The 18,732-nt window shown below is 35.1% G+C and overlaps 1 protein-coding gene across 4 annotated transcripts in view; it reads right to left on the reverse strand.

Moving 5' to 3' along the window:
- LOC113502788 (rho GTPase-activating protein 6-like) overlaps window positions 1–18,732 on the reverse strand; it is a 43,448-nt gene that overhangs the window by 4,307 nt on the left and 20,409 nt on the right. For all 4 annotated transcript variants that reach the window (XM_026884480.1, XM_026884479.1, XM_026884478.1 and 1 more), the window contains exons 3-5: window positions 17,687–17,800; window positions 7,199–7,332; window positions 1,093–1,263 (exon numbers count right to left, since the gene is read on the reverse strand). In XM_026884480.1, the coding sequence (XP_026740281.1) occupies window positions 1,093–1,263; window positions 7,199–7,332; window positions 17,687–17,800 (419 nt within the window). The remainder of the gene's footprint in view (window positions 1–1,092; window positions 1,264–7,198; window positions 7,333–17,686; window positions 17,801–18,732) is intronic.

Here is an 18,732-nt window from a genome sequence, read left to right on the forward strand (position 1 = left end):
TGTAATTTCTTCTTAAAGTCCTATTTGGTCCAAAAAACATTTTATTCAGATTGGCTTTATGGTTTTTAAAGTCAGTTGTATGTTTTTGGTGTTAAAATATTTGATATTTGGCTTTAACTTTGCTTCTTTTTATACCTTTCAGTATAATTACTTTCATCATTAGATGCAAGTGGTGACAAGCAGGAGACTTAGACAACAACTTATGCCTTTTTCATAATTATCCTTCCGACTTATTCCGACATTTAACACAGGTCTTTTAAAATGTACTAAAATATATTTCAACTATAGCCCTTCATAAGAATATAAATAATTCTATCCATGCATCTAAACATGACCAACACTGGAAGTTTAGACTATGAGCTCACCGCATGCATATCGTCTCCATATTTAGAACTAAGACTAAAGCCAGACTTTGTGTCTTATCTTGCCAATCAAGTGTTGCTGTTTCCTTAATTAAGATCTCATCTTTGATAATGATCGTTTGTATCTCGTTCTAATATTATTCGATTGGAAATAGCCTGACATTACTGTTACCGCCATCTGTGTAAGGATCGGCTCGAATTAGAATTCTAAAAAGGTCGCATAGAAGAAGATAGTCGGTTGAATCTAAATTAGTATCTAACAATCTAAGTCTTTTTGGTTTATTAGATAAGCACTAGGTAATCACAGACTGTATAATATTAGCTACGGATACTATTAAATGTTCCTAAATTGCTGTTAATTTGTGGGTTGTTTTTTAATACAAGACTGACTGTCATAAAGCTGAACATAACGAAAATGATTAATTAAAATTACCTGAGACAAATAGAAAATCGAAATTTAAAAAATGGGTGTCATACAAATGTTTGAACGTCCCATCTTTTGCTCGGCTAACCATTAAAAGACCTGTATTCAATACTTCTATGGATATACACCGTCAAGATCTGACCAAGAACCAAAATCTAAACTTGTCTATTGATGGCCAGTGACTGGTATCCTTAGAAAGCTGGTAAAGAATAACCATGGAACTCCCGACCCTCAGTGATCACAATATGATCAAGAATAAGAACCACTTCTCTTAATCAACTTTCTTATCTACTTTCTTATCCTTACCTGTCTAACCCTCTTCTTGGATGCGGAAACCCTGAAGAGGCCAAGCGTGTGCATGCCGTGCCGCCTCAGGTGCGCGAGACACGCAGACACCAGCGCCGGCACCTTCGGCCCTCCGAGACCAGCCTCTTCCAGCCCCGTCCAGCCCCAGTCACCGGAGTCACACGATTCACTCTGTAATTTATGAATAAGAATAAATCATTTATTATTGAATACTTTCTGATAGTTATACAATAAATTAAACTAAACTAATGACCCATGATCAGAAGGCTGGTCTGTATTTTGTCCAAAGAATTAGCATTGCAATGCAACGTGGCCATGCAGCCAGCCTTCTGGGCACGTTTCCTGACTTTGGCAGGGATGAAGATGTCATTTTTGACGCTTTGTAAATTATGTATATTTTTCAATTTGTATTGATATAGTTTTAAAAATGTAAATATTAGAATAAGAATAAATATGTAAATGAATAAGGTGTGTTGATTAATTGACAATCACAGATCGGGACGTCCTCGTGCTTGAAAGCAACCTCGTAAAATTGTTTATTTTGACAGAGTTTCACAATTATGTCGAATCGAAAGATGACACTAGAAAGGGTAACTAACTTCCAACACGGTATGAACTTGAAAAAAGCTGGCATGTGCGGGGCTAGATAATTCATTATAAAAATACGCACAAGTGAACAAAACTTTGAAGATCAAGAAAACCAAATATGAATAAGTATCAATAACATACAGAAACACAGAAAGCTACACTTCAACACGACTTTGTAAACAAAATGTAACATTTTTATTACACCTAAATCTTGTTCTTCATAATTTTCAAGATTCCGCGGTTAGTCCGCTGGAATACGAAGAATTTGTGCCAAATAACAGGTGTTCTGATAATTATGAGTAATTTCGGTAACACCGTGTTAAACGCAACGCTTGTGTACTTTGTGTTAATAATAAAACCAACATTTCAGCTTTCTGCCTACAGAAAATCTACTGCAACAATGTTCAAATACTACAGTATTTAACTACAAAGACATAATTTGTTAACAAACAACTGCTGTCAGCTCAATTTAGATATCTTTAAATTATAAAATCTAATAAAACTTATTCTCGCCAAAATATTTTTTTCGCAGATTTTTACAAAATTGATTTCCCATTCTTGCTCAAGTTAACCTGGCAGTTGCAAGTTGGCAAGTTGACCTGTTGACCTTTAAAATTATGCGTTTCTTTATTCCATCGATTTTTTTTCGCAAAAAATGTGATCTACCACTTTTAAAACTTTACTTAATATTCAATTTACCGTAACAACCCATCACAACCCAACAAATCCCAATCCCAACCCTCCACTCAACTCCGTTCAACAAGGTAAGCAATTTCATCTTATTTATAATAGACATAGTTATTTTAGTTCTGGTATATATACCGGTGCGTTGCCGCGTCATCCGATAATTTTATCACGGCCTTAATGAACACGCCGGGTAACCGAACACCAGTGACGAAACACTACGTCAGAGACGACCTATTGACACTGATACTGCAAGGTTACACTTTATTGTTGGCTATTACTTCTGTTATTTAAGAAGAGAAACGTCAGAACATTTATTTGTGTTCGTCGTTTTGTTTAAACTGTTTCGTTTTTAAATTGGTTTGGTGTAAAGCTTTAGCTTCTTTCCATTTTGTGTTGTGGATTTTCAAAGGATATACCTACATCAAAAAGCACATTATTACAATTGACGGTCTTTTAAATGGGAGGAGGAAAAGAACTTCACGCTTTGTTTATTTATCCGACAATATTAAATGCAACAATCAAAAATTTGAACACCGTTACCTATCCTCTTATTTGCAGTCTTCAAAACTACCTATGTTGACCATGTCCAAGCAGGAATATTTGAAATAAATATTATTACACAAATTTCACTTGAAATTTTATAATAGACACTTCACCTTTTCCGTAAGAAATAACTCCAAGAGCTTCTAATCTCCCAGCATTGGTGGTATCAGTCTTAAAAGCAGTAGGAAACGCTATTTCATGTTTTTGCAAAATTTTATTTTCATAGATTACGTTGAAGCAGAAATAACTCAATGTTACGCGAAACATTGTTAGACTTTTCAGTTTTTTGATGCTATTTTAATGTGTAGGAAAATGTGTGCGAATTATAATTAAAATATTTCGCGGTTATTTAGGTAAGCGTTGACATTGATGATCATCAAAACATGCTAACGGCGTGTTACATTTTGTTTACATTGAATTCTTAATTTAACAAAATGTTTCTTTAGTTTAAATAGTTATAATTATTATAATGGTGACTAGTCGGTTGCTTCGTTCTTAGAAAATTAGATTAATAAATACTCAGTTAATTAGACCCCGACATTCATGTGAAGTAATCAGCTGGTATTAGTCAAAGATACTCCTAAAGGCTTACATAGAATTGAAATGAAATTACTTTTACGGATTTTATCGCGGTTTAATTTTAGATTTTAGTTCCCGACGTTTCGACACCTTTGCAGGTATCATGGTCACGGGCAGACATTCGCGTAAACCTAAGAAACCACTAGGCTACATAGCATTTGTAAAAAACATTGCTAGCTTTAAGAACTCGAATCAGATCTTTCAATATTCTCTATTTCGATACCAAATTCCTCCAGACACTACATGTATCGAACTTCAAGTTTATTTACAAACTGCATTTACGTTTAGACAACAGAACGTTTCTCGTGTATTCAAATAGACTCGTCAAGTCGACGGGAATCGCAAACAAGACGATTCCTTGTCATAACTCGGATTGATTGAGTCGTTCGAATGAGGCCGCATAGCTGGGAAATAGACAACTTTACGGAGAATGTATGTTTGGATATTCCTTCCTTACTTATTAACTACTTATTTGTTTATCCAGCAAAAAAATTGCTGTACTCATTTGGTTAAATATTGATGTCAGGCAAGTTTGGTTCTCAAGAAAGGGCTTTTGCTGCATTTTCGTTAAAGCTGGTACAAACAATTTCGACATAAGATTAGGAACACACCCGTCAAGACTAATTTGACGTCTAAATACAAATGATTAAACCTGAGACTGGTGCTTATTTGACGTTTTCAAAGATTGATCAAGTTATATTTGCAACAGACAGCTATTATACAATTGGTGTAGTCATCATAGGTCCAAACAAGACGTAAAGACACAAATTTAAATGATATAACCACGAAATGTAATCTAAGGATATAACTAACTCATAAACAAATGAGATATCGACAAAACCGTTAACGATCGCGAAATCCCTTAGACATAGCATATTTGCTCGTCAAACCGTCGTAAATCGTAGCCGTGTACATTAGCTGTCATTACACAGGTTCATTGTGTTGCGCGGGGATCGGCGACTGTCATAACTACATTTGGATAATCACCGTCTGGTCGACTGTCTACTAGGTAATGGTATTTTGTTGATAATGGGAACTTTTAAGGTAGCGTTCCGAACGCAAAGGATCAAAATAGAAAATAGATTATTATTGATAAGGTTCCGCGGTCTGCCTTGTCTGTGTGCCCTTATGTTTTATGGTTAACGGTTATACTAGTAGCTAGATAGTTTAAATATTCACAGATGATGTATTTTTGTTACCTCTATGTTAAGGGACTGTTGTACTTGTTTGATAAATATACGAGAATACACTTAAGTAGGTAAATCGTGTGTAGATCGTAGGCAATTTCACATCATCCAATTGGTAAATAAGAAAGGGAACACGCGGTCTTTTGAGAAGAATGTGGATTATACAATGCATGCCTCCAGAGTACGTTGTGCGCAGCAGTTACTGGCAAAGTGATCTCCACACTTTCAGTTATTCGTGCATTTAATCTGAAGTAACTGCAAATTATATTATGTTTTATGATAATAACAAGCTATTCAAGTAGTTTAGTTTACGGTTTAACAATTATGATTTCCGTTTTTGATGATTTTTTTCTTTTGTTCTTTTGTCAATTAATCGTGTGTCATAATAAAGCGCGATTTGATTTGATAAACGGATTTGCTATTGAATGTTTCTACCTATTGATTTTTTCGTAGACAGTTCTTTTTATTAGTGACGTGAGATAAGTTTTACGATTCGATGAAATTTAGCACTTTTCAAATGACTTGTAATTTTGTTTAGCTTGTTAGATTCAAAAACTACTCAAAACTCAAAAATAACTTGTTCTGTCACTTTTTGGAACAATCAAAACACAACAAAAATATAAATTTATCGTCGAGTTTGAAACATACCGAAACTAAATGCGTGCAACAATAAACGCCGGGCACAAACGGTGGCTCACATTGTAATGGTCGTTTACCACATTGTTTCATGGGTAACTGGTTAGCGCCGAGAATTCTGCGGAAAATTTTCTAGCAACTACGATTTAATATGTTCACGGTGCATTACTGTTTGTTTGTTTGTTGTATATTAAGTTAATGTTTTGGTATTTACTTTGAACTTTGTTGTTCTAGATTTTGGGTGATGTCATAGGGATTACAGTTTTCGGCGATTTGGTGTTTGGGAAGAGCATCGAGCATTTCTGGAGAGTTCCGAGTTGTGTTTATTAAGATTTTACTTGTTTTAATAACAAGTTTTATGAGCTTTATTATAAAACACAAAACGATGAATAAGTTATTTATGAACGACGTTAAAATCGTTTAGTTTGTAATGATTTCGTTCTTCTGAAAGCGAAAAAGTTTTCGTCTTTATTATTTTTACAATCAGTTAATAAAACCTCCATCGTGGTACACTCTCCTTGCTAACATTTCGTTACTCTACAATACAATCGTCAAATCATAAATGCAAAGTCCAAAGACGTGTAGTAAAGGTTTGATATGTACATATTATGTCGTAATGTCAGGATGACTCTACATTTTCGAGAAGCAGCAACCTTGCGTGAGCTGACTTCCTGGTAGCACGGAACTAGCGGCAGCCAGGCTGGTGGTGGATAGGCCCAGGTGCAGCGCCGCGTCACGCGTTACGTGTCTTGGCGACCGCTCACGAACTATTTCTGAGCGCTCAAATGGCGAATGACAAACTCGCATTCATACGACCAATTTAACTTGACCCTCCCCTCTTCCCTCCATTCTTTAATCTCTAAACAAAAGGGGGATTCGGATAACAGTTCTAAGGGTCAAGTTATATTGGACGCTGTAATAGACTGGGTTGCAGTAGAAAATAGATGTTTAATGTATAGATTGATCGATGCATCTTTTAATTCATGATTTTCTATTGATAGAGTGTTGTTCTATTTTTGTTTTTTCCGCGTGCTGGTAAAACATGCGTTGCATTTGAGAATGTCAGTTCATTAGGGACCGATACTTTTGTATGAAGTAATACACGAATTAATTACATTAATTACAATTTCAATATTTTTGGACACCGATGCTTTTCTAATACCTACACTTTCTCAACTTATTCCTTCCTTATCCTTAGTGAATAATGCGTATTATGTGTGACAACCGTATTTATAATGGGACGGAGGTAAAGAACAGTTCAATAATTTGAACTGGTAAGAGTCCAAACTATAACTTGTATTTCCTATATAGTGAAAACAGGCATAAAGTGGTCTGTAGCCGATGAATACTTCCCCAGGTCAAAAATAGGTCAGATTTCAGGAAATACCTTATTTAATAAAAGGTGTTAAACAGAGACGTCATGGATGTGCAATATCGGAACTGGTTACGGATACGGATGTACGAATACAATCAATAAGATTCGGATAAAGTTATGTTTGTTTCGGATTTGCCAGTTAAATAAATATCATCGTTAAGAATAGTAAAATATAAAACCTTAAGGTTTATCATTTTACTTTAATTTTTAAGAAGAAAGATAAAGAAATTCTTAAGAATTGGGGATGTTGCATGAAGACTTGACTGATAAAGCTTGTTGCAATATTTACTATTTAATTGTTACACTGTAACACCGGGGCCAGTTCAATAGTATAGTTCATTATTTCGAATAACCGATAGTTTCGGATGGAGTTTCTTGCCCGTTCTTCTCCATAAGAATGACACTTTTAAACCGCGCAACTAGAGCCATCACTGTAACGTTTTGAAAGTGCCTGGTAAACGGCTTACTTGAAATAAAAAACTTTTGATTTAGATTGAATACCAGTACTTACATCGTCCCCCTTCTCGAGGGCTCCGAGCGAGGCGAGAGACGCTCTCGAGCCGCTGTGCTGCTGCCGGCGCAGCGCGCGCTCGCTCTCCACGCATTGCGCCAGGGGGATGCCGAACACACTGCCACCCGTCGACTCTGCAAAAAGGTTTTACGTTTATAATAGGCCCATGGTAGATAACATCACATTGTATATTATCAAAGTTCTCAACAAGGCCTTTGCATGATGGACTTGTGTCCGCTGTACGCCTTTGAAAATTTTACTGGACGGATATGTCGGATAGCCAAGTGGTTAAGGTCACCACGCCAAGCCCACTGAGTTCAAAGTGTAACAGGTTAAGTCCCCACTTAAGACAAGTGTTTGTGTGATCCACGAATGCCAGTCCTTGAGTTTGGGTGCCTTTGTGCATGTTACGTCAATGTTTATGAGACAACCAGCTACACAAGGATTCAATTCTTTAATGCGCGAGTCGTTTTGTTTAAAATGTACTTCTCCCGAATTTGATTCGAATATTTTCAATGAAACTAGTTTTATATCGTATAGAGCTGAAAAGTCCTGAAATATGCCAAGGATGACATTATACCACTACCCCTATTCACTGTTTATCAGTCATATATCCCTTACAACAAGCTCATTGTGGACGATATTCATTTGTTTTCAATACTTCTCGTGATTGTTGGACGGGCTTTTTTAAGTGGTGGGTGAAAGGATATCGTCCTACTCCCACTAACCTGTGTCGACAGGCCCCGCCTCTTTTATGATGTTAACTTTCACACACAAGTTTATTTTTCATTTATATTTGTAAACATATGTTTTAAATGAGAGATATTTTAACATTTATATTATTGTTTGATATAATGAGAGAAAATGTGCATGTGTTTTTTTCTACATCTAAAGCACTTTGGAAGAAGTAAAAGAGTGCCGAATATTTCTTTTTGTATAAATGAAAATGCAAAAAATTAAACGATATTTAATGCACTGCTTTCAATCCACAAATAGGTTCAGAGCATCTGCTTTCCAGTTTAATTTCATTGAATTACCTATTTTTTTTAAATATTTAAATAAAATTATATTGTATTTATACTTATTATGATGTGTGCGATATAAAGCCGGTAGAGGGCGCTCAACGTTACAAACGTGGCAAAGGTCGCAGCTATTCCGAGCACCGCATAGCGCGGCGGAGCGCCTGCGCGTGCGCCGCCCGCTAATGCGGTAGTACGGTACACAGCTTTTGTAAGTATTTTCCAAATATTATAATTTGAATCAAAACACCATTACTGTAAATAGTTATTCTTTTAAATAAGCAGTCATTTGTTGTAGTTGCTCTGCGGATTGATAAATGATTAATCAATTATTGTAAGGTTTGACTAAACGGATAGCCGAGTGCTAAAGGCAAACTCCCAGTCTGTAACCGTGTCGTAAGTTCAATACTCGCGTAGTGCAAGAATTTGTGTAATGCTTATATCTTGCGTATCTTGTGCGTGTGCATGGGTTATCAAGTTGTTCCAAAAATCATGAATTTAAAGATGGACGTTGTAAATATTTATGTAGCCTTCTATAATACTGTTATGACACTCCCATAGACATATTTTCTATATACTTTCAACGACAAATCACTAACAGAACTGCCTTATATTATTGTAACTAAGAAAGAAACGACAGCCCAGCAATATACTCAAACTATTTGACAACACGAAGTACATTCCACAATCTCAAGTGACGATGGAAGTACTCAAAGAGAGCGGGTCAGCTACATTTTAATTTTTGTTAGATGACTAAGTTTTTCTATTTTAAACGTAACAATAATAGCGAAGTTAGTCATATTCTCGTGGTAAGAGGAAGCGAAGTGTTTACATGTAGGTAACAAAATGTATGATGCTCATACAATTGGTATTTTGATAAAAAACATACAAAGTTATATTTGAGGCATTGTTTCTGTGTAGAATACATTTGATTGATGAGAAATGAGTAATACAAGATCGAGATAGATTTTGCTTTTTTTCGTTCTGAGTTTTTGTAGATTGAAAACAGGCTAAAACGTACTTTATTCCGGTTTATTTAGATCTTTTTTACGGAAACCTTACAAATCTAACCCTACTACGAAAAGCTATTAAGCTTATTCAGCTTTCCAGCAATCAATTTACTAGGTATGTTTTTTTCGGACAGCATACTACAAAAACAAATTTTACAGCTCTTAATAGGTACCTTACCGTGAGCTAGGTACTAAAAATGTTATACCGATTAATACAATATACATTTTAAGGCAAATTAATGATAAAAAATCGAGACCTAAGGCCAGTGGGCGTTAAATACGGAGAAATTATGATAATCCGAGCATAAATCAATAACCTACCCTCAAAAAACCACAAAAAATACAAAATGAATCATCACCTATTTACCCAGTTCTTAATGTACTTATAGATAAGGCAAAGAGTCCACAGTCATAGACTCAGGATAATTGGCCGAGGTTCAAAGTAAAAATATGTCGTTATTTACAACAATACGCTGCGAAAAGCGGTCATATTGTATTTTTTTAACTGTTTGCAAATCGTTTAACGTGAGATAAACTAACAAATATTTTCGAGTTGTAAAAACTGTAAGGTATTATGTTTGTCAGTGAATTATGTAATGTTTTATTCATTAACATTCATTTGAGTTGTATCAACAAGCGCTATGATTTTAGATTCTTTTATTTTTTACTCGTTTTCGAGAATCTGTAATCGGTTGTTGAAATAGGATGATTAAGCAAATTACAATCTCGATTTGAATGGTTTGACTATTTGATTTTTGTTCTAATAATTTTAGTAAACAATATAAATAAGCCTAAGTCTTATCAGTCACCTGTAAAACTTTTTAAATATTTATACTATTCATAGACAAAAGTCTATGTCTCTATTTTTTATAGCGTAAGTAACAGTTATCATCACAGGAAAATAGAAAAACAGTCACTAAATACATAATTATTAAACATGTAGAAAATAAATAATCGCGAAACTCATTAAAACGCAAAACCAAACAAGTATACTTTCACACATCTGCATCAATTTTCCCATCGTCCAAGGCTGAACTAACTAAACAAAACTATTAGCAGGTTCCCAAGAAAATAGCAATAAAACGCGCTTGGGCCTATCAAATATGTCTGTGCTCACGTGGGCAGTTACCCTCGACCACACAAGATACAACACAATTGCAAGCAAAAATGTGCCTTACCGCTTTAAAATAGAGGCTATCTGAAAGTTTGTGTTACAGTAGTTGTGTGGTGGAGTGTACAGAACAATATAGGCGGGCGTTGACGGATACTGCTCAAAGCAGCGTCTGCTTCTATTAATAACAATACTATACGTTAGAGTTGGCGCTTAAGATTTTTTCGAAAATATTTTTTTCGTTTTTATGTCCGATCTTTATATCAGATGTGTGTCACTGGTTTGTTTAATTAGTGTTAATGTATAGCTTATTATTTGGTTAAAAAAGAGGAGGGTAATTATTTTTTAAGAAATAGTGGACTCTTATTATCGGCAAAAAAAATAGCAAAAACTCTACCCAACAATTAGACAACAATTCAAACAAATTTATTTAAAAAAGGCTCAGTAAAAAATAAAATAACAACGTTTAACAGCCCTACCATCATCCGATTTTATAAAATCTGGGACGTACATGCAAAAAACATTGTCCAGACATTTTCAAGATATTGTTCCACTTACTGGTAGGAAGCCAAAGCTATCAACAGCCAGTCTGCTGCGGAAAGAAGGTCGCTGTGACCTTGTGATCAGGAACCGAGATGTTATCGATATTATTAAAGTATCGAGAATAATCGAGATCGAACGGTGCGATGATCGAGGCGTGTTTTGTTTTTAAATTTTGAAACGTATACAGCCTGTAGCTGTCACAGTGTTTGACGCTTGCTTTTAAACAGAATGAGTGTTGATCTTCACACAGTGTTAGCTAATCGCTCGAGGTAATTATTTGTTATTTAAACTTTATTAAAAATAGCTTCTTCAAACTGATGACCTAAAATGAGTTAGAGCAAATTATAGAAGAAGTCACATTTAGGAAGTTGTAACGGCTACTTAATGCGAAGGATCAAATAATTTTTCAAGTGTAGACAAGCAAAGACTTTAAGAAAAGTAATTTCTCAACAATGGGCTAAAATGCACATCGATAAAAGGTCGATAAAACAAAATTTATTAATGTTTTTTATCATCGTCCTTAATGACCCCAAATTTTATTAGTTTGTTATAACAATAAGTTCATATGAATTAAAGCAGGTGAGGTTTTGTATCGCCCCGCCCTTGAGAAACAAACTTATAACTGAACCAGAAAGAACGAGTGAAATCGGTTTATTTAACCGACCGCCGAACACGTAAATATTATAAAACGCTAATAACTGTGTTTACATAATAATTACACTAGCTATTCCTGCGACTGCGCTCGTGTTAATTATGTTCTTACATTTGCTAATTACGAGCTATTTAATAAGAAATTCAGTTTTCGTGTGATCATGAATCGTTAGAAATAATTTTAATATTTCAGTTTGTGATCTCGTTGAGCAAAACTGGTTTCATTTGAGTCTATTTTTTGAGAGTAAATTACACTTCTCTGCAAATAAACAAACATCGACTACCGCAAGTAGGGTAATTAAACCTTGAGTCGCGGGCAAATCATTTAACTCATATGCACATAGACACCCAGACACAGGATAAGCATTTATCTCGCATTGTGGCATTGAAGTGACGACCATATCCTCAACCATCGGCTATCCGTGCATTCAATAATTGTATGTATAAAATTATACAAAACAGAAAAACAGGTGTAGATTGATAGCTGCATTCGGTATAATTCTGTGGAAATAGAAAGTGATACCAACTAAGGTTGTCTAAATCCTTTTTTTTCCTTGGACATCCTCATGGACTTTCTCCGCCCTGGGGAAGGCGGAGAGGTGTGCCGGACTCTTACAGGCTAAAACCACTGGAGTGCTTCACCCTTCCCTTGTAACTGAGTCCGCATTTATTTATTATTACCAAGGGGACGCAATGCAAACTACCGCGAGGTTGTCTAAATCATGGGCTATCTTTTGCCCAACTGAGACTTACCTATGAAAATCTATATTTATCGACAAAACCGCAATAAAAACAATAATATCTTTATGACCGCACAACACGGTAACACGGTCCATTTTCCTTAAGCTATAGAAAGCGGAAGTTATTTTTATCAGAGCATTTGCACGGCATTCAAGGAATTTACTCGTCATACGAAACGCTTGCAAAACTATACTACAACTGTTTTATACGATACTCAAGTTTAAGTATGATTGAGGCTAGGTTATCAAATGTCACTAAAGTGAAGAAACAATAGATTTCATAAAAAAAATGATTTAATTGTTAAGTTCGTTTTCGTAAGGATTTTTGACTACAACAATCATGTTTTCTAATGAACTACATGATATGTTTCTTAATAAAGAGCATATTGTTTCGGATTGGCTAAACATTAATCATAAATACTTGTAAGCATGTAACGTAGAATATAAATATCAACGTATTCACTATTAGTAAACCTAAAAGTCTTTAAAAAACCCCTTTTCTCATATGAAACCCTAATATATTTACAGGATGCCTTAAAGTTTTAAATTAATAGAGTAATGTAGCAAGGTTTCGCCATTAACTTATAAATAGTCACTGTTTCGACTACTGCTAATTTCAGGGACATAAAATTCGGGGAATCCCTAATGATTTGCTGTGACAGCTCATCTAGTCAGTATAATAGACGACAAGTCAAATACATGTTATTGAATCTTAATATTCATTTAATGTTTCTTAGCATTTGGGTTTCCTTTTGAATATCTTTATATATGTCGGTATAACGAGCACTCCTGATAGCATAGTTTTGGGACGACTTCAAAAAGTAAGAGGTCTTTTTTTTTACCTCAGAATTTCGGAGTAAGTAAATTTTGTTGATTCTTTTTTAATTTAATGCGAAATTAGCTTTCATTTGATTCCAAAAAAACTGTTATTGAGTTCAAGTCGGCAAATACGTTTTGGCACAGTCTGAAGGATGCGTTTTTTGTGTAAATAAACTGTATCGGTCTTTTTAAGGTAACTCTTTTTACAATCATAATAAAGACCTGACGCACGTAAAATTACGAGTATTAAGTCATTTCCAAAATTTTGCTTTAATATACCTTTTAAGTATTTGGAAAACCTTTGATGAAATTACATAAATCATTTTGCAGGCAATCGGTAGTTTGATACGAGTATTGTTGATAGCGCGCGTTGTGTACGCTTTATAGTCTCCGAGTGTTGGCACGGTGTCAGACCGTCTGAATATTTGACTAGTCGCCGGCCCCCGCAGACACCGCGTTCTCAGGAACTTTTTTGTTCAAAATTCTCTTTCAAATTTATTTTTGGGGTAAGTAGTGAAATTGGTAAAACGGTATACTTTCAACAGGAGATGTTGGTATGGTAGACTTGAAAAAATTGAAACCCGTAACTAAAAATACTTTTGAATTATATTTACGCTTCCAAGTATATACTCTTTATACATTTCATCATATTCATTATGAATATCAGAGGCATTCAATCCTAACGTCAGCAGATTATACCGTGAAAAAAAATCTGATTACTCCTCATCGTTACAATCCAACACATGATATTGACTCCTATATAAGATTCTTTGAAAGTTATTTAGTAAACTATGAATATTAAACATATCGTCATATACTTCCAATAGATAAAATAATAACTGCAGATTACAAAAGCAACATTGTCCTTAATTTTCAATTAAAAATACTTACATGCTGAACCCAAATCTTCTCTTTCAATACATACAGTTTTTTAAGACAGATTATGTTGGCGCGTCTCGAGACAATCCCGGCAAACAATGCGCTGCCGGGGCTCGGGGTCCACTCGGAATCCACTACACAACATCAATTACTCGTGTTTGCAGTGGACTGAGCTATGCGCGTCACGACAAACTAATGGGACGTTTGTTAATTTGTGTAAGCAAACGATTACGTGTCTAATGGCAGTTATTTTTCTTAATTTTTAATTTGTTTATCTTCATCTTATACTTTATTGCGAGGTGATTATTGTAACTATCGTGAGACTGATTCTTTATTAAATGATGTAACGGTTTACTAACGCATGTTTTTCAGAAGTGCCCGTCTAGTTTCGGACCAGACCGGAGTCCTTAATCATGAGCTGACGCGGCGGGGTCGGTCAGTTCGACAAATTTACTGTCGGGTGTTGGGTTTAGATGTAGATGTTATAAATTTCATTGCACTCTCGGTTTCTAGAGACCCTCGTTGAATAGCTAATGTCAACATTATCTAGGCAACCAGGATCAATCCAGTTTCTGGGTTGTATTTGATTTAGAAGTTTATGTTCAGCAGAGTGTGTTGAAAACTTTTATGCAAGTGATACATAGTTTGAATGAAGTCTTGTGAATACTAAGTTTCTAAATAAACTATTTTATTTTCCTGAACTAAATTTTTAGTAGAGTCGTTTGCGTATTCGACTCAGATCATAGATAAAAGACTGCAACAGACAAACAACTTTCTACTATCGTTACAAAACGTTTCTCAGTACTTTATGCAATAAACTGCTTCGGGTAAACAAAAGCGCAGCGATCGTAAATATTTACAGTTCAATCACTCAGGTAGACTGTGCACCAGATTAAATGCAAAGAACAAAGTTTTATAACTATTCCATTGTTATTATGATGGGCATCTATTTGAAGGATTCTGTCTTTTAAGTAACAATTAAAGTTCTAACACTGCACATAAAAACGATTAAAAAAGATTTTGTTATCCTCCAATTTAGATTCTAATAATTGTAATCTATCTTTAATTTGTTACAGCAAAACTCTAGTTTGTTTATAAGAACATGAAAATTTTACATACCGTCAGGCAGAATACTCAATACTCAATAATTTATTGCGTTCCATAATATATTTACATGATGATCTTAAAAATATAATAATACAGAATCATTATGGACCCTGTCGGGCACAGCAATATATGAGGCTTCTTACCAATTGTAACACCTCAATGTATTACCTGCATTCCAAGCAAATAAATAAATCTATTTTATTCTAGAATTTAATTTTCTTTTTGTTAAAAACGTCTCGCACGCTAAGATCCTTGAGAGATCTAAGAGATTAGATCCTCGTGTCGCGGTGGTTTCACACACATTCAAGTCACATGCAGAAATACACTAAGACGCAGAACAAGCGTTCGTAGACCACACAATGCTTGTCCTAGGCGGGTATCGAACCTGCGAAACGTCAAGCATATAATTTTTACCTTGGTAACATAAACCACTCGGCTAACCGTACAGTTGCTTATTTCGACGTACTGGTTACATATAAAGATAGTTATTATACAGAAATGTTCCTCGTATTGTTCAATTATAACTGAACCAGTTACTGCTAATCGGAACTGTTTAAAAGAAGATTAACAGCGAGTTTAAATTATATGTAGTTGGTTGTAATAAAATAGCGTCACGTGACAAGGATTATATTCGAATAAAGCTTGAGCCGACATCTTGACTTTTATGCCCCGCGCCGTAGATATATTAGATTCCACGAAACAGCGTAAAATTGTTTTGTTTTAGTTTTTTTATGACTTAAACAGAATTATACGTCACGATCTTGCAAAGTGAATCGATCATCTTTTTCCTTGATCATACAACATTTGTTTCTATAGGTAAACTTTAATGAAAATTTAAAAAAATGTTCTTTTCAATCAAAAGAAGCCCATTATGGGAAGTCTACAACCTTAGCCTTACATGTAAGTTTGTATAATAGTGTTATTTTACTCTATACTTCTCTAATATACCTCGGCAAACTAGGCTTAACTCTAACGATCAGACAAGAGGAAAAGCAACCGTCTCCAGAAAACATTAAAACCCACTGAGCAACTGTTTCAAATTAACACGAAACGTCATCACATCATAACAAACTCGAACATTGTCATAAATAACGTCCAGACGATAACACGTCCGACCATAAAACATGATGACACTACTCAAGTATTGAGTGACGACTCGTAAATATTTACTATCTGAGCTTTAAAGTGATATTATTGTAGTTGAGGAAGCGAGACAGCACTCTACATTACATAGAGCGGCATCTCTTTCCCACAACTGCAATAATACAGTTTTACGAGGATGTTGTAGGTGGTAGTATAAATGTCAGGCATTTACAAACACTAGTTTACGATACTCTGGTTTACATTAAATTAAGTGGTGCAAGTCTTAAAGTAATTTTGCACGTTGTCTACATGAAGGAATTTTGCATGTATTGAGTCACCTCAGAAATGATCACTGGCTGGTAAGGCTGGTATTTGTGTTATCCACGCGATTCGTGTGATTTAAATGTTTTGTAAAAACGCGGGAAGTAATAAAAAAGTTCATGCTCAACTCGACTGAACCAGCTAATAGATATATGCGTTCAATTCTCTCCATTGAGCAAAATGGTGCTACGAATTTCCATTATCTCTATCAATAAACATTTAAAAGTGAATGCAGCTTTCCAAGATATTTCTTTAGCTAGACAACTATTTAATATTATTAAAAATAAAATACTTTCATCTAATTGAAAAGACGAAAAAACCCCATCAATTTACATTTCTCTCTTTTCCACGTTACGCCAAATCGTTGTTTCTCAATTAACACATCGCGCTGATTTATGAATGTTTTCAAAACGAACGATATAAAGAATTCAACAAGAAATGTATCGTCGGATATTAACGTTCATGTGTATCTAATATAGGTACGGTCACACAGCTGTTAGCTTAGAGAAAATATTGAATGATTTCGAAAAAGGTCATTAAAATTATGTTTATTCTATTTCTTCAAGCACCTATTTTTTAATTTCATTTTATTTTTAAAATGTTTTCTCAAAGTACATCTTCAATTTACCTTTTACTACCTAACCTTCAACTATGATGCACAGATTAAATGCCTACGACATCTGCTACGGCGTAGGCGTCTACGGAATGTCTACATATTGTTTACGGGCTACATTTCTAAGGTAAGTGGCGTAGCTGTTGAACAATTCCAATCGACTGACGACTGTAAAACATTTTCAATACATTTGCTAGCCGAAGAAGAAGATAGCAGCGATACAGGCAAGAAAACGAATGCATGACTAAAGAGGTATCCCCAATCGTAGGATGTATAATTATTGTGTACAGCTTAACTGATGATGATTACTTAGATAACATGTGTAATTTGGACAATCATGTTTACGGGGAAAAACAAAAAGAAGTATTCATTATCATAAAAAAAACGTGACGGATATTGAAAAAAGAAATCATTGTCCCTATTGCAAGAAAAAAAATACATTATTCCTTTTGCAAGTTTTTTAAGCAAGTTAAAAATAGTGGACGTCTAGTAAATGTTTCATCGTTAACGTAATCGTTTCCTTTACTCCTCCAAGTCTTTCATATCCTATAATTTCTTATTGTTGAGAGTATATTAAGCGTATTGCACTAACCTTTATCCTTGTCGGCGTCTTTGGTGCGGCTCTGGTCGAAGAAGCCGGTGGTGAGCGCCTTCCTCTTCAGTAGGTACGCGCGCCGCTTGGGCTTCGTCGCCGCCACTGCATTCTCTACAATGTAAAGACTGTGTTACTGACTGGTTTTGGGAGATACGAGAAGTCGTGATGAGGTAACATCCACAAGTGGAAGACGACTGCGGGTATACCACCTCAAATTACGAGTAAATATTATTAGGGATGAATCCAGCTATTGCAGCAATTAAAAATAATGTCAAGTAAGTACATATTTTTTGCCCTTTTTTCATTTATTTTCGTTTTGTACGGAACCACTAGTGTCGCTAATTCTAATCGAATTAAACCGGTTTGTTGCTGCTGTAGAAGTAACATGAAGCACTGCAGAACGAAGCTCGACCTCTTTTTACAACAGTTACACTATTCCTAAGGTTTTAACAAATAGTCTACAAATCCAGGATAAAATAAAGTTTTGTTTACATCTCAAAAATGCCTTCATTACCCACTATTCCAAAGTTTACAACCATTCATGGCTTGTGCCTGCCCTCTCCCCTCTCTTGGCCTCATTGATAATCACTTAATTATAGTCGCATAATATTGATTGTAATCAGCTGATTAATAACGTCAAGGAATTGATAAGACAGTGTACTTTGTAGTCAGATTATGTCATAATAAGTACGTATTGCACGGTAACCACGGTTTGATGACTGGCTCCTGAAACTGGTACGTTTCGTTTTCATTTCGATTTGATTACCGATTTGGTCCTGAACTACTACTTTCGAACTAAAACTCGTATTGCTATCCAGTGGTATCAGTGCCGTTATCCATCGTCGGTCGGCAGTCGCCATTTTTTAAACATTTCGACCTTTATTCAACAAGAAACCGATCTCGATTCCATCACGAGCAAACCGTTCGTTTTTCTTAACATAAAGGGTTAATCACTGCTTCCATCATTTAATGAAGAAGTTCGATAGCCTCTTGCTTTATTTCATATCGGACAAAACGTAATAGAACTCTTTATTACTCCATAC

Source organism: Trichoplusia ni, chromosome 18 (assembly GCF_003590095.1).
Source record: "Trichoplusia ni isolate ovarian cell line Hi5 chromosome 18, tn1, whole genome shotgun sequence".
In the NCBI taxonomy this organism is placed as follows: domain Eukaryota; kingdom Metazoa; phylum Arthropoda; class Insecta; order Lepidoptera; family Noctuidae; genus Trichoplusia; species Trichoplusia ni.